This window comes from Equus asinus, chromosome 17 (genome assembly GCF_041296235.1).
Source record: "Equus asinus isolate D_3611 breed Donkey chromosome 17, EquAss-T2T_v2, whole genome shotgun sequence".
Lineage (NCBI taxonomy): Eukaryota > Metazoa > Chordata > Mammalia > Perissodactyla > Equidae > Equus > Equus asinus.
Genome location: NC_091806.1, coordinates 42,340,476 through 42,354,943, shown reverse-complemented (window position 1 = coordinate 42,354,943; position 14,468 = coordinate 42,340,476). Strand labels below are relative to the sequence as shown.

Here is a 14,468-nt window from a genome sequence, read left to right as displayed (position 1 = left end):
AGCCAGCGCTTTCCGGATCTAGCTGGTTGTGTTCTGAGACTGAATGTGGAGAAGTGACCGCTGGGCGCACGTTTCTCCAACCCTCTGCAGTCAGGGCCGCTCTGCGCCCGGAGCCTCCAGGCTCCTCCACTGTCCGTGGAGCGACAGCACCACCTGGTGGCCGCCTGGACAGAGCGGTGGACGCAGACCCAGCTCCATGATAGAAAGGAGGGGAAAAGAGAAGTCGGCCTCTGGCTGCTGTCTAGTCAAGCCACTCACACCTCCCCAACGCAGGCGCAGGCGGCGACCCCTGCAGGACAGCCCACTTTAAAGTCTTTTGGCAAAACAAAATGACTCCAGGACATAGCAACGTAGAACCACGCCCGACTGGCTTGTTTTATTGGAGAAGGGGACGTGGAGTTAACACCGTGAAGACAGCTGGGACCTGAGGTTGGAAGAACACCCCCAACACACACATGCCCACTGCCCCAAATAAAAAATAACCAACTATGGGAGAGCAGCCGAGACAGCGCCTGGGGCGGGGAAGGACCCGGAACCGGAACGAGGGCAGCAGGAGACCATGCGTGTGCTGGGAGGGCCCGAGGCGGCGCTGCGCCAGGAGCTGTGCACGAGTCTCTGGCTTGGACGTGAGGAGCCCCGTCTCAACACCGAGGGCGGGCGCTCGCCTTCCCCTGCTCTCCCCTCTGCTCCGTGCTGCCTGCCACGGTCCCAGCTCCTCTTTCCACACCAGGGTGAAGGGAAGGGGGATGACGAGCAAGTCATCACCGAATTGCGATCAGACCCACATCCATCAGCTTCTGGATCTTCTGCGCTATTACAGGATTCTTTAAGTGTCTGTGAAGAAGAGGCAAAGACACTCGAAATGAGACTTGACCCGAACACAGCCTGACACGCTCTGAGAACAGGCCCCCACGCAAACCCCTGCACAGCGCCGACGGGAGGCGACTGAGGAGTCCCCGCGCCAACGGCCACGGATGGGACCGGACCCGTCCACCGAGCAGCAGGCCCAGACACGGCTTCAAGCCGACACCTTTCCCCCAGCAAAACTGGCCTTCCCAAGTGACCACGGACGCCACCCTGACACACGGATGGAGCCCCTTCACCCACCGGCTGCCCACCTGGAAGTTCTCAGTAAGAACGATGACAAGGTCCCACCCAGACCGATCGCAGCCCGCCCGCGTTCCGTATTCGTTCCCTTCTCTCCTTCAAGGCTGTCTCCCCAGCTCAACTCACTCGCTCAGGGCCTGCGGGTCCTTCTGCATCTGTTCCAGGATGAGCCGCATGGCCGGGTCACTCATTATCTGCTGCACCTCGGGGTCGGCCATGGCCCGCCGCTTCACGTCTTCGGGGCTGTCGTGCCGGTTGTACTGGGCCATCATGCAGCGCTGGTACCCATCTGCAGCCTCCTACATTCCAGCAAAGCCAAAGGGGAGGCGTCAGCACTACCAGGCTCCCTGCTCCAGCAGGCCCCACACGGCAAGGGGATGGAGGAGGGAAGAGACCGACGTAGAAACAGCTGAGAGGGAAGACTCAGTGAACGAGGACCCAGGGGGAAACGGAGGCAGGGGAAGGCCAGGCCGCAGCAGCCCACCTTACAGCTGGAGTCCAGCTCTAGCGCCTTCTGGTAGACATCCATGGCTTTCGTGTAGTCCTTCATTGCTTCCAGGGCAGCGGCTTTCCGTGTGTAACCCTTGACTGCAGAGGGAGACGGAGAGCGGAGATGTCACCCAAAACGCAGCTCCAAAGGCCGCTCCTTCCACCTCTTCTCCTGAACGCCAACATCCCTCATGCCCCCGATGCTAGCTCCTAAACGCTACGGGCCCCAAAGACACACAAGCAAAGGACACGCCATCCTCTCCAACCTTTTGGCCAGAGTCAAGCAGAGGGGAGAGGCGGCGGAAAAGCACTTACTGAAGGTCGGCTCTAGCTGGATACACTCCTCACAGTCCTAGGAAGGAGAGGCAGAAAAGAATCAGGCTCCTCCCTCTCGACGAACTACTGATCATTCGGAACTCCAAATCTTTTTTTTTTTTTTTTAATTTTTTTCTTTTTCTCCCCAAACTCCCCAGTACATAGTTGCGTATTTTTAGTTGCAGGTCCTTCTAGTTGTGGCATGTGGGACGCCTCCTCACATGGCCTGATGGCGGTGCCATGTCCACGCCCAGGATTCAAACTGGCAAAACCCTGGGCCGCCGAAGCGGAGTGCGTGAACTTAATCACTGGGCCGCGGGGCTGGCCCCGGAACTTCGAATCTTAACTCTTCACCCAGAGCCACTACAGAGAGGTCTACTTGTGCCTCCAGAGCTTCTGTCAACCCCCGCCCGAGTCATTCAACAGCAGGCCCAGCAAAAGGAGGGCCAACGAGCAAGGGAAGTAAAACCACGAGCAATGACAAATCCAGATCACAGCGTAACCCCGCCGCCGACAAGAGGCCCGAACTCTTCACAAGGTGAGGTTATGAAAAACCCCAAAAGGGAAAACTTTTACTTTGGGAAACCGAAGAGGACACAACAACCAGATGAAATGTATGGGCCTTGATACTGACAGCCTTAACACATATTTTTGGGGGCCAGCCCCTGGCCAAGCAGTTAAGTTCACGCGCTCCGCTGTGGCGGCCCAGGGTTTTGCTGGTTCGGATCCTGGGTGCAGACATGACACCACTCATCAAGCCATGCTGAGTTGGCGTCCCACATGCCACAACCAGAGAACCTACAACTGGAATATACAGCTATGTACTGGGGGGCTTTGGGGAGGAGAAGAAAAAAAAAAAAGACGCAACAGATGTTAGCTCAGGTGCCAATCTTTGAAAAAGAACCCAAAAATGTATTTTTGGACAAGTAGGCAATCACTATAGACACACAGCAGGCGGCATACGGCCTGCGCTGGGCCATCATTAGGTGCCAATAACACTGTAGCTGGCTGGAAAGAACCATTGCAGGAGACGCAAGCAAGAGAATATTGAGGTCAAGTGGCAAAATGTACACGATTTCCTTCCACAAATGGTTCAGCAAAAGTGTGTCAAAACTCACTGTTGAATAGAGATGGAGAACACACAGGTCTTGTGTATTTTCGTTTGAAATATATTCAAAAGACAAAATTCTGGGGAAAATGATGCTATGCAGAGTTGTGTGCACACCTGGCCAGAACTCAACTCTGCCCCGCGGCCCTGGAGCAGCGGCGGCTCCACTGCCCTCCGCCCGACGCGCACGAGCGGACAGCGCGGCTCCGCCTCACAGGCCACGGACCATGCTCCCCGTCGCTCTGCAGATGAAACTGCTTCTGACACTACACTTACCGTCCTACCAGCAGCAGTGACGTCTCTAGACCAGACAGACCCAGAACACAGTGGCATCAACCCAAGAAACCATGATGGACTCAGGTGCTGGTGTCTCTAGAAACATCACATTCTGTCACCTTGCCACAAGATGGCCGAGGTTTGTCTCCTAGAGAACTGTCAAAAAATCGCCCATAGAGGCAGAGCGGCTCGTGGTCAAGAGAGCAATGGGGAGCAACTTGTGCAGAGAGTCGGCCAGCCTACCTGACCACATGGACGAAACTAAGAAGAGCAGCCCTGCCCAGCTGAGCTCAACATCCAGGTGCGGGAGGACAGCCACGCTACTGCGCAAAGCAGTCTGGCGGTTCCCGCAGAGAGATTACACACAGAACCACACTACGACCCAGCATCCACTGCTGGACGGAACACCCAAAAGAACGCAAGTTAGAGACTCGAACAGATACCGTACAGCCACGTTCAGAGCAGCAGGATCCGCAACAGCCAGAAGACGCAAACGACCCAACGTCTACCGAGGGCCGAACAGACAAACAAAAGGTGGAAAATACACACAACGGAGCAGCACTCAGCCTTACAAGGGAAGGAAACGCTGACACACGCCACAACATGAAGCGGGAAGATGTTCTACCAAGTGCAATAAGCCAGACACAAAGAACCAATACTGTACGGTTCCACCTATACGAGGTCCCCAGAGCGGCCAAACTAAGACAGAAAGTAAACGGGGATCGCCAGGGGCTGGGGAGCAGAAATGGGGAGTGTCTACAGGATTCCGAGTTTCCGTTGGAACGTAAGAAAGTTCTGGAGACGGATGGCAGTGATGGCTGCACAACACCATGAAGGTACCTAACGCCATTGAACTGGACACGTACAATGTTAAAAAGGCAAAACAAACGAACACACACGTGAGGAAGGGCAAGAGGGAGGGAAAGCAGCCAGCCATCGGAACGGGGAGAGGATGCACTTTCCCAAATGCCCCCAGCCACTCACGGCCGCGGGCAGACAGCTCCCGAGTCCTGCACGCCTCACTCACGCACAACCACCCTGAGTCTGCAGTCAAGTAAGGACATCAAGCTGACGTTGGAAAAACGGGCAGAGACACAGCGCACTGCGTCCGCACAGGTCGCGCGACCCTGCCCCGGGCCCGAGCGCACCTTGAGCGCCAGCGGGAACTCCAGGAGCTTGGTGTAGCAGGCTGCCCGATTGCTGTACAACTTGGCGTCTCTGGGGTTCCGTCTGATGGCTTCTGTGTAATGCTTCATGGCCTGGGGATAGTCCCCTGCATAAAGAAAAGACACACTTCTTAGAAACAGCACACAGCCGCCTGTCCCCCAGGGCCTATCTCCCTGCAGTCACCCCAGGCCCGCAGGGCACGTCCGCGCCACGCTCGGCGGAAAGTCCCACCATCTGAAAGCTACCTTTCTGGAAACATTCGTTGCCTTTGTTCTTCTCCTCCAGAGCCAGGTCAGGGTTTATGTAGGCGAGCCGCTCCTGCTCCTTCAGGATTTTCTCTGCCTAAGAAAAAAATCATTCTTGAATAGTCATTTAAACTCTCATAAACATAAACGTCGGACAAAAAACCTGATCAGCATTTTAATTTTCAGAGAGTACTGTTGGCAAGACGTAATTTTCATTTTAAGAATTTTATATTCGTTATCAAGGTACACCACGGAATAGAATAAACGACAATGACACATAGGTTCCTCTGCTGTCCAAAAGCAGAGCGTTCCTATGAAAACTTTCACAAGCCGAAATGGCGTAAAGCGAAAACGCTATTTTCTTGTTGAAGGGAAAATGCTTTTTGGATTTATTCCGACAACCCAAAGTACGTACAGTCGTATGTTGCATACCGACGGCCCGGCCAAGGACACACTGCGTCTACCACAGCGGTCCCATGAGACTAACGCCACTCCGCCTGGGTGTGCGGCAGACGACACCACGTGGGGGTGTGTAAGTGCACTTGTGACATTCACACGATGACGAAATCGCCTAACACCGCATTTCTCAGAACGTCTGCCAGAACTCTGCAGGGCGCTACTGTGCTAGCATAGGTCTTCCATAAAAGAGAAGCGGCGGAACACGAACCTTCGAAAAGCAGGGGATACCCGAACGTCGGGTACAAAGATGCACCCTATTGAACATGACGCACGTACAGGCAGCACAATCAACTTTTTGATCAAGCTTTTTGTGACAAAAATCGCCCCCGTACGTTATGTGAGAAACGGCATAATACACAACACTCTGGTTGCATAGGACAAGAAAAACATCATGTTACCATGAGAACCATGACACTGTTAGCACACTGACCCTCAACATTAACCTACGTGAGGCTGAAACCTTGGCCCATAAAAAAGGATGGCAAAAAAACTGAGTTATTCCCTACATGCTGTCATCATCAAGGAACAAAGGCAACACCACATAAAATGACCCAAGACGCTACTTAAAAACATCTAAGGTTCATTACTAAATGTTAACAACAATAAAAGAAGTCAGAAGCGAGAACCCACGGCCCGCCCTCTCCCTGCCCACCTGCTGGCACTTCTTGAGCACGTCCGGGGTGCGGTGCTCTGCCAGGGACTTGTTGTAGAAATGGATGGCATCCTTGTACTGCTCCTCTTTGAAGTACGAGTTGCCGATTCGAGCGTAAGCTCTGACAAAGACAGGACAAAGAACTTGCTAGGGGCAGAGCAGACCCAGCTCAGCCCTGCAGAGAAACACCACCTGCCACCAGAAGCCACCCCATGCCGTCGCCCGGGCATCGTGGCCGTCCAGCACCCGTGGTCTCTGCTCCTGCGGCCCCCTTCCCAGCCCGCCGTCAACAGGGCAGGTCTGAACCAGCACCCCCGTCCCCACGCAGGGGAACTTAGGTCAGACGGAAGCCTCCACTCCACTCCAGGTATTCCAGAAGCCCGAGCGTACTTGGCAATCTGTCTGTAGTCTTCTCGGTTTTCTCGCCCCACTTCAATGGCCTTCTCACAAAGCTCCCGGCATTTACTGTAGTCGCCCTTTTCGAAGTACACGGCTGCCAGGCAGGACGGGCGAGGAGGAAGAGTCAGCCCTGCCACTGCCCCAGGCCCGCCCGATACCGCCCCTGCCCCTCGGGCCGCGCCTCACCTGCTTGGTTGGTCAGGTAGGTCATGTTGGTGGGGTCCAGGCCCTTGGCTCTGTCGTAGTGCTTCAAGGCTGTGTCAAAGTCCTTCTTCTTGTAGGCCTCGTTCCCCAGCTCCTTCTCTTTCAGGGCCTAGAAAAGGTGTGGGAGAATGAGCGCGGAGCCCATCGACCCCGGCGGCAGAGCGTGAGGGCCTGTGAGCCGCCACCAGCACTCAAGCGCGTGTGCAGCTGCTGCGTGCACCGACGCGAGCTCTCCACCCACAGGCCTCCTCGCTGACCAGCTACGGAGGCGCAACAGTGAAGGACCAGCCGTGAGAAGGGAAAGCTAAGAGCTTCGTCTCCGCTTCCTCTGAAACTCCCCCTTCCCCGCCTCCTCGCCTGGACCGCTGTCAGAAAGCTGAGGGGAAAGGATGGCCCTGCAACGTGAAGCCACTCCAAAGAGGACAGCATAGTTCTGTCCCAGGGTTTTCTGGGAGAGGCTGCGGCAAGTCTGGTCTCTGTCAGGTGGCGACCTCGGGGTCTCAGTTGTAGGGAACCACAGCAGAGGGGCTGGGGACAGCACTGGGAGAAGGGGCTGCGTGGCGGCAGGAGTCCTCAGCGTCCTCACCGCCACCCACAGCGTCAGGCCCTTTTCCAGCGCTGAGACACGCTCACCAACCAACGCTCACCCCTTCAAAGGTGCTAAATCGGGCGACAACATGACGGTCTTACTCACAAGGGAATCCACGCCTCCAGCTCTGGAAGACAGTGTTGCTACGTGGACACCTTCCCATTACATGCCACGTCCAACCAGCAAGAGAAGCCTGCGGACTGCCGCAGACAGCACGCGCCCGGCTCCCAGAGGACAGGCTCTCTCCAGGCCTCCTGCCCTGGCCTGTCCAATGCCTCCAGCCGGCTCCACCACAGCGGCCGTGGGGCTACAGAACTGCGGAGTTTCTGAGGTATGTGACTCCTACGGAACCGCTTGTGAAGTGGACCTTTCAGCGTGGTGACCACTCTAATGAATAATAAACTTAGCACATACTAAGCACTCAAAAGACGGTGACAGCCAGCCCCCGTCTAAGGCGGTTCCCACCTGCCAGAGGGAAAGCGACCAGGTGGTTTATGAACGTACGGCAGTGAGGAGAGAACAAACACGCGACCTGTTTCTTATTCTCTGGAAGATCTTCCTCCATCGGCTCTGGCTTGGTCTCCTTTTTAGGAGGCGGCGGTGGCGGAGGGGTCGCAACTTCCTCCTCCTCATCCATGCTGCCCAGATCGACCCCGAGGAGGACGCTCAGGGTGGTCATGATCCGGGGGTCCTGCAGTTTCCTAGGATTGGTAAGAAGAGAACACCAGCAATTACTCTTCCCCATAACTGACCTTAAACCCCACTCAGCGCTCGAGCCCAGCGTGCACCCGGAACGCTGGGGACAAAGCTCCTCCCCAGCAGCAGACTGCCCGATTCTGCACCGTGAGTCACAGGTGGGGAGCACTCCACCCTTCCAACACCCATCTAAAACGACGGAACAGGGGCCAGGTTTATTTCTTGAAGCCAGGAGACAACAGGCTACTTTGCAGCTCAGAAGAGAGAAATCTCAGAAAACGTGGAAGAGTTACAGGGCCGCTTCATCGTCGCGCCTCAGGAGCCAGGGGGTTCAGGGGCCACAGACACCAGGACAAGGTTTAGAGACAGCTTTACACCTGACCTTCCTCACAACCTCCAGTTTCCACTCCAGTCTACCCACAGAGACAGCGGGGCCTGCGTGCACGGAAAGGACAGGGCTGGCGCGAGACCACAACTGTAGGAGAGAAGGCCGGCCCCTTGGCCAAGGAGTTAAGTCCACGTGCTCCACTTCCGGTGGCCCAGGCTTGCACAGGTTCGGATCCCAAGCACGGACATGGCCCCGCTCATCAGGCCATGCTGAGGTGGCGTCCCAGTCCCACATGCCACAACCAGAGGCGCTCACAGCTAGAACATACAACTATGTACCAGGCGGCTTTGGGAAGAAGAAGAAAAGAAGACTGGCAAGAGATATTAGCTCAGGTGCCACTCTTTGGGAAAAAAAGAATTGTAGCAGAGCAGTGAAGAGGCACGTGAGGGTTAGAATGAACGTTCCAGGTCACTCTGACGGATGCCTCCCCTGACTCTAGAAATACAAACGAACAGCAAACCAAACAACAAACTCCTACTGTTCCTTTGAGAAAAAGCAAGGGCAGAAAGCCTGCAGTCTGAACGAGGGGGGCCGTGCTCGCCCACTTCCAGACGCAGAGCGTGCCGCCTCGACTTACGTGCCCAGGTCGGACGGCTTGCTCCGTAGCTGCTCGATCAGCTCCCGGTAGCTGGGATCCGCCAGCAGCGTCCGGGTCCTGGGGTCGCTCTCCAGCTTCTGGTACAGATTGGGCATGTTGAAAGGGTTCATGAACTTCCTCTCTGTTGCGAACAAAGAGAAGCGCGTCACTAGAAAGTGGGTTCATTCGCGTTACTGTGCCCCCACAGCCTACCTGACGGACACATGGGGGGGGGCCTCAAATTTAATCTCATTTAAAAAAAGACAAGCCCGTGTGCACGGGGCCCACCTGCCAACCGCGCCTCCATGTTCTGCAAGCCCTCTTTCAGCTGAGGATTATTTGCTTCGTGTTTTAAACCCTCTTCATAGGTTCGCTTGGCTTCTTCAAATCGGTTTAGGAATTCAAGAGCTGCTGCTTTTCGAGAATAGCCCTTAAATCAACAAGGACAGACACGGAACAAAATAAAGAACACCTAGACGTAATCCACAAGATGAACTCCAAAGAACTTATTTTATGTTTCGGGAACAAAACAGGTATTCATGCGAAGGCCAAACACAAAACAGGAAGAGGGGCAGGAGGCACGGCCCGGAATGATAACCACAGAAGCCAGCCAGCCAGCCAAGACGCACCCCCGCCTTATGAGCAAGCGTCACTTTCCTCTTACTAGTACAAAAAATAAGATGTCTCTCGCATCTGTCGGCGTCTCAGATTCGGCGACATATGCCATTACTCAGAGGACCGTACTCAAACGGGGGGGATGGTGGGTAATAAACTGCCATCGGCAGAGGCAGCCAGCCAGGCAGGAGAGCCCGGTATTGAAGAAGCGGACACCAAAGGGCGCTCCCGGAAGGCCGAAGAGCCCCAGTCGGCCCCAGCTCACCTTGCCCCAGTCAGGCTTCAGGTCCACGGTCTTGCAGCCGTCCTCGTAGGCCTTCTGGTAGTCCCCTTTCTTGGCGTAGGCGGCCGAGCGGTTGCTGTACAGCACGTGGTTCTGCGGGTCTAACTTAATGGCCTCGGAGTAGCAGCGCAGCGCATCGTCGATGTGGCCGGCGCTCAGGGCCTTGTTGCCCTTCTCCTTCAGCTCGTTCACCTGAGCAGAAAAGCAGCCAATGCAGTTTCCAGAATGTGCTCATTCAGTCCCGGCTTTTCAGGTAATGTTCCTTCCACTAGTTATCAGTAAACAGCTTACTTTATAGATCAGAAGAAAGAAATCAGAGACTAATTCATTTACATTTTGCACATTTTTGGGAACAGCCAAGGAGAAAAGAAAAGAAATTAGAAGCCCACACTTTGCCCTCCACCGGCTCCTGCATGGATTAGTAACACCAGCCACTCTTCCAGAAGTCTCCACTTTGAGCTAACGAAGCCGCTCAAGGACATACTCATGAGTTCCTTTCACGGGAAAATGAATTCATCTGCTGTATATTTCCAAAGAGTCCAAACGATCAACTGAACACAGGCCTGGTCACTCCTCGCGGGAGGCAGCCACCAGGACGGAAGGGTCCCAAGTGTGCTGACACACGCTCCCGCGCCCGAAAGGCTTTAGGACGGCTTCTCCAGGAGCACCCACACGCTCACCCACGAAGAGAGAAGCATCCACTCCCATTTACAGGTGGGGTGGTATGTCACAACTGGTAGATTACTGCTCTGTTCCTTAGCAGGTAAAGGAAAGCCAGCCCCCAAAACCAGTTTTTAGCATGCTTAAACATTAACATACTACAAAGGGGATGGGGAGGATAAAGAAACACTGTGTGTGATTTCATCCTCCATGCTCTCAAACATTCAGAATGAAAGAAGCAGGAACACACCAGAGAGTTTAAAAAAGTGAAGCGGGCCTCAGCCATATCACAACAGGGTCCTAATGAAAGGGGTTTCTCATAACCAGGGATGCCCTACAAGAGAGGGAGGGCCCCACTTCATAGGCAAATACACTTCATGAGACCAAGCCATGTCGTTCAAGTTACTGAACTATTCTCTCTCTCATCCACCCATGCCCCAGGACACTGACACCAGACGACACCCTGTGAAGAGAAATGACTTGGGAACTGTGAAGCACCCAAGTTGGGAACCTCCTCCAACAACCAGAGATCTCAGAGACCACCTCTATGACAGAAAAGGCAGGAGGCGGCCGCCAAACTTAGCAGGCAGAGACAAAAATCTTTGAGCCTAGGGGCTGGCCCCGTGGCCAAGTGGTTAAGTTCGCACGCTCCGCTGCAGGCGGCCCAGTGTTTCATTGGTTCAAATGCTGGGCGCGGACATGGCACTGCTCATCAGACCACGCTGAGGCAGCGTCCCACATGCTACAACTAGAAGGACCCACAACGAAGAATATACAACTATGTAATAGGGGGTTCTGGGGAGAAAAAGGAAAAAACAAAATCTTAAAAAAAAAAAAAATCTTTGAGCCCAGAAAGCGAAAAGTTTAAAAACTCAGCTAGTACCAAGAGGCAGCTGAGAGCAGCTCGGTGAAGTTCTCGCCTATCCTCCAGAACGTCATTCTCCAAACTGAGTACCGAGCTGCAGCAGGTCAGGAACTCATGCCTGCAGGTGACGACCGGCGCCTTAAAACGTCAAGCGGAGCAGAAAACGCCAGCACGCAGTGCACCTACCAGTAAGCGTGGTTTTGGTAAACACGTTATAGGCTTGTATGCCCAGACTTGGTCCAGTGCAAAAGGTGTATCACTGTGGGACTTATTTGAAAAGTACTTAGTTCAAAAAAACACAACTTTCGACACTTAAATCTGTCAAACTTGAGTATCTCCTGAAACTGAAATATGGATGCTGGACTTGAAAATGAAAACTTGAGGTAGAGAAGGCCCACGCAGGTGGTAGATTCTAACGCACCTGGAGCAAACGTGTCAGGTCACCTGGAGTAAGATGCCAGGTCGTTTGTACCACCGTCTGGGTAAATGCGCAGTTCTGAGTTCAGGCAAACCTTCATTCAGGGTCTACCTCTTCTATAATGGGCAGTGTGACTCTCCTTAAAAGTATTTTTTTTACTGTTTTGAGAACCGTGGGACAAGCCCCTTTCTTAAATTTAACAGAACAACGTGTTTCTCACCTTAGAAATCTTTCTGTTTATCCTACAACCTATTTAATCCCAGATACAACTTATCATAAGATTGTAAAACTTTATTAACCAACAAGTTTCTACTCTATTTTTTTTTTTTTAACTTCGCAAAAAAGTTCCAGAAGTGGCTAAAGGAGCAACCGCTCTACTACAGCAAAAAGTTCTGCTTTATAGATCACGCCCCAAAAACGGAGCCGTTTTCTTGTCCCCACCCCGAGATCAAACCATTCATTACAGCCCAACGACAGCTTCCAACCGAATGAAACCTCTCTAGGCCTTTCACAACCTTCGGGCCGAGGATATAATTAAGCCCCTGCGAGTAACCAGCAGCAGCTTCAGACTCGGCCCCCCCAAAAACGCCGAGCGGAGGCAAATAACTTGCTTCTTGCTGCCGATCTGCACACCCTCAATTCCCCGCAGCGACCAATCGACCTTGCAAAAGGGGCAGTCCTCAGTCACTCCCGAATCACCCACACGCACGAGAGACAAAAATAAAAGAGGAGCCGCGGGAGAGGCCGCCCCTCTATTCGCGAAACCCCAGCGGAGATGGGATCCGTCCCAAGGACTCCGGCTGCAGCCGCCCTCCTGCATCAGCCACACAGGCCACACGCTCCTCCATCGCGGCCTTGCCAGATGCGGGACGGCAGGGTCCCCCGGCCGCCTCCCGGGTCCCCGGCCCCTTCCAGCGTGTCCCCGCATTCCTCCCGGTCAACCGCGGCCCAGTCCGGGGCGGGCCCTCGCCGGCGCTCCCCGATCTCCCAGGGGCGAGTTCCCCGGGGGGACCGCTCCCTCCCGGCTCTCCCGAGGCCCCTCCATCCCTCCCGGCGCCGTCCCCCGCGCAGCACGCAGCCGCCTCCGGGAGGCCTCGGGGCCCGGCCGCGGCCCTCTCCCCACCCCGGGGCTCCTCCCGGGCCCGGAGCCGACTGGCGCCCCCGCGGCCGGGCCCCGCCAGCCCGCCCACCCGCCGCCGCCGCGGCCCCGATCGGGCGCCCGCCCCGCCCTCCGCCGCGGCCCGGCCTCGGCCGCTCCCGCCGCGGCCCCGGGGCCTCGGCCCGCCCCTCCCCCTTCACCTGCTCCATTGCCGGGCACGGAACCCCGTTGAATCGACTCCGTCCGCTCCGCGTTCCCAACCGCACGCGCCGCCTCCTGGAACCTACTAGAAGCTGCCGGGAGCCCCGGATCCCGCCCCTTCCTCGCCTGCTCACTGGTCGCGCTCCCCTTGGGGGCTGTCTCTGCTTCTCTACTATTGGTCTGAAGTCTAGCCTATCATCTTTGCTTCTCTCTCATTGGACCGCGGGGAGTAATCCCCTCTGCCCTGCCTTCCCCGCGCCTCAGGATTGGTCTCTCGCCGACAAGCCCCTCCCATCCTACGATTGGAGGGAGGAGCGGACTTCTGCGACAGGGATTGGTCACTCGGTCCGCCAATTATGGCCGTGCTGGCCGCGCCCATTGGTCCTGTTCTTTCTGGAAATTTCCACCTCTCCCATTGGGCTGACGGACCCATGAACGAACCTCCTTCAGATTAAAAAAAATTTCAATTGGGCGGAGAGTTGCCCACGCTTGGCGCTGATAGGTTCAAGGGGCTGTCCATCAAAGGGCGCGTGGGGTTCACCGCTGCGGTGGTTTCTGGGCGTCTGAGGCCCCAGAAGCCTCTGCCGCTCGGACTCCGGCGGCCGCGGGGACGCTGCCCATGGGTCGCGTCCCCTCGGGTTCTCGCGAGATCGGCCGAGACGATCCGCTGCTCCCTGGGGGCCGAGAGCCGGGGAGGGCTCGGGGGTCCCAGCCGGTGGGGTGACAGTCTTGGTCGTGCGGGGGGCGAGGTTCCTGGCCCGACTCCGGACCCCGCCGGTAGCTTCCGAGTGTCCAGACATTCCGCGTGGCGAGGAGGGCGCCGGGGCTCGGGCTGGACAGACCGGCTCTCCCCGCGGCGGGGCGCCCTCGCTGGTCCCCTCCGTGGAGACGCACACCCTCTCTGAACCTCTCGGGTGACGGACTTGGTGATCCGGGGCCGTGGGAGGGTTCCTATTCATGCAGTAGAGTTTTTAGCGCTTAATGAAAGGGAGCTGCCTCCGATATTGGGATGTAAAGAGATGAAAGAAACAAAGACCTGCATGAGCGTGGAAGAGACGGGCCTGCGAGATTAAAATGTTGATCTTTCCGCCTGGATCAGTGTGTGGTTCATGGAACAAAGGAGCCGCATGACTGGGGGCTGGAGAGGCTTGGGTGACCGTCTCGGGTCCTGCATTGTCCTGGTTCTTGCCTGTCCCTGGGTCATGCCATCCCTTCCCGGAGGCTAAGGGCCCTCTCTCTCCCAGGAGCTTGTCTCCACGGCCGCCTCTTCCACACCAGCTGTCTCTGATCCGCTCTTGACTCTGCCCCAGAGTCACTGGATCCATATGCCTGGTAACCCCCTCCCTCGCTTAAAAGCTGGAGGCTGTAGGTTGGGGCTCAGGGCCTGTCTAATCTGGCGGCCTGCCCTTCCAACCCCTCCTTTCCCGGTCCCACCTTCAGGGCCAAACTCCAGCTGTAGCGACACCTCTGCTCCTTGGCCCCGGCGGGCTCCCTGCCCGCTGTGCCCTGGGCTGGCATCCCCCTTCCACCAGCTCTTCCAGGCTTAGATGAGCTGTCAGGGGTCGTTGGCCACCTACCCCCAGCAAGCACACTCATTTCTGTCCTCCTGTTACTTCTTGTCACAGCACCGTAGGCGACACTTATGTTCCATCACGA

The 14,468-nt window shown here is 55.9% G+C and overlaps 1 protein-coding gene across 1 annotated transcript; it reads right to left on the bottom strand.

The window, feature by feature from the left end:
- Nucleotides 1-351: 351 nt before the first annotated feature.
- STIP1 (stress induced phosphoprotein 1) lies at nt 352-12,962 on the bottom strand. The gene is made up of 14 exons (XM_014844942.3): nt 12,812-12,962; nt 9,552-9,761; nt 8,960-9,101; nt 8,672-8,813; nt 7,543-7,711; nt 6,404-6,530; nt 6,209-6,311; nt 5,819-5,939; nt 4,708-4,804; nt 4,444-4,568; nt 1,912-1,948; nt 1,592-1,695; nt 1,234-1,406; nt 352-834 (listed from the first exon to the last, which is right to left on the bottom strand). Exons 1-14 carry the CDS (start codon nt 12,818-12,820, stop codon nt 762-764), a joined length of 1,632 nt encoding a protein of 543 aa, XP_014700428.1. The 5' UTR covers nt 12,821-12,962; the 3' UTR covers nt 352-761.
- Nucleotides 12,963-14,468: the final 1,506 nt, after the last annotated feature.

Excerpts from the sequence above, each read along its gene's own strand:
- STIP1 (XM_014844942.3), bottom strand. Across the intron at positions 4,805-5,818 it reads TGCTCAAGAAGTGCCAGCAG|GCAGAGAAAATCCTGAAGGA; the intron begins GTGGGCAGGGAG and ends TTTTTTTCTTAG. Across the intron at positions 835-1,233 it reads GACCCGCAGGCCCTGAGCGA|ACACTTAAAGAATCCTGTAA; the intron begins GTGAGTTGAGCT and ends TCTTCTTCACAG.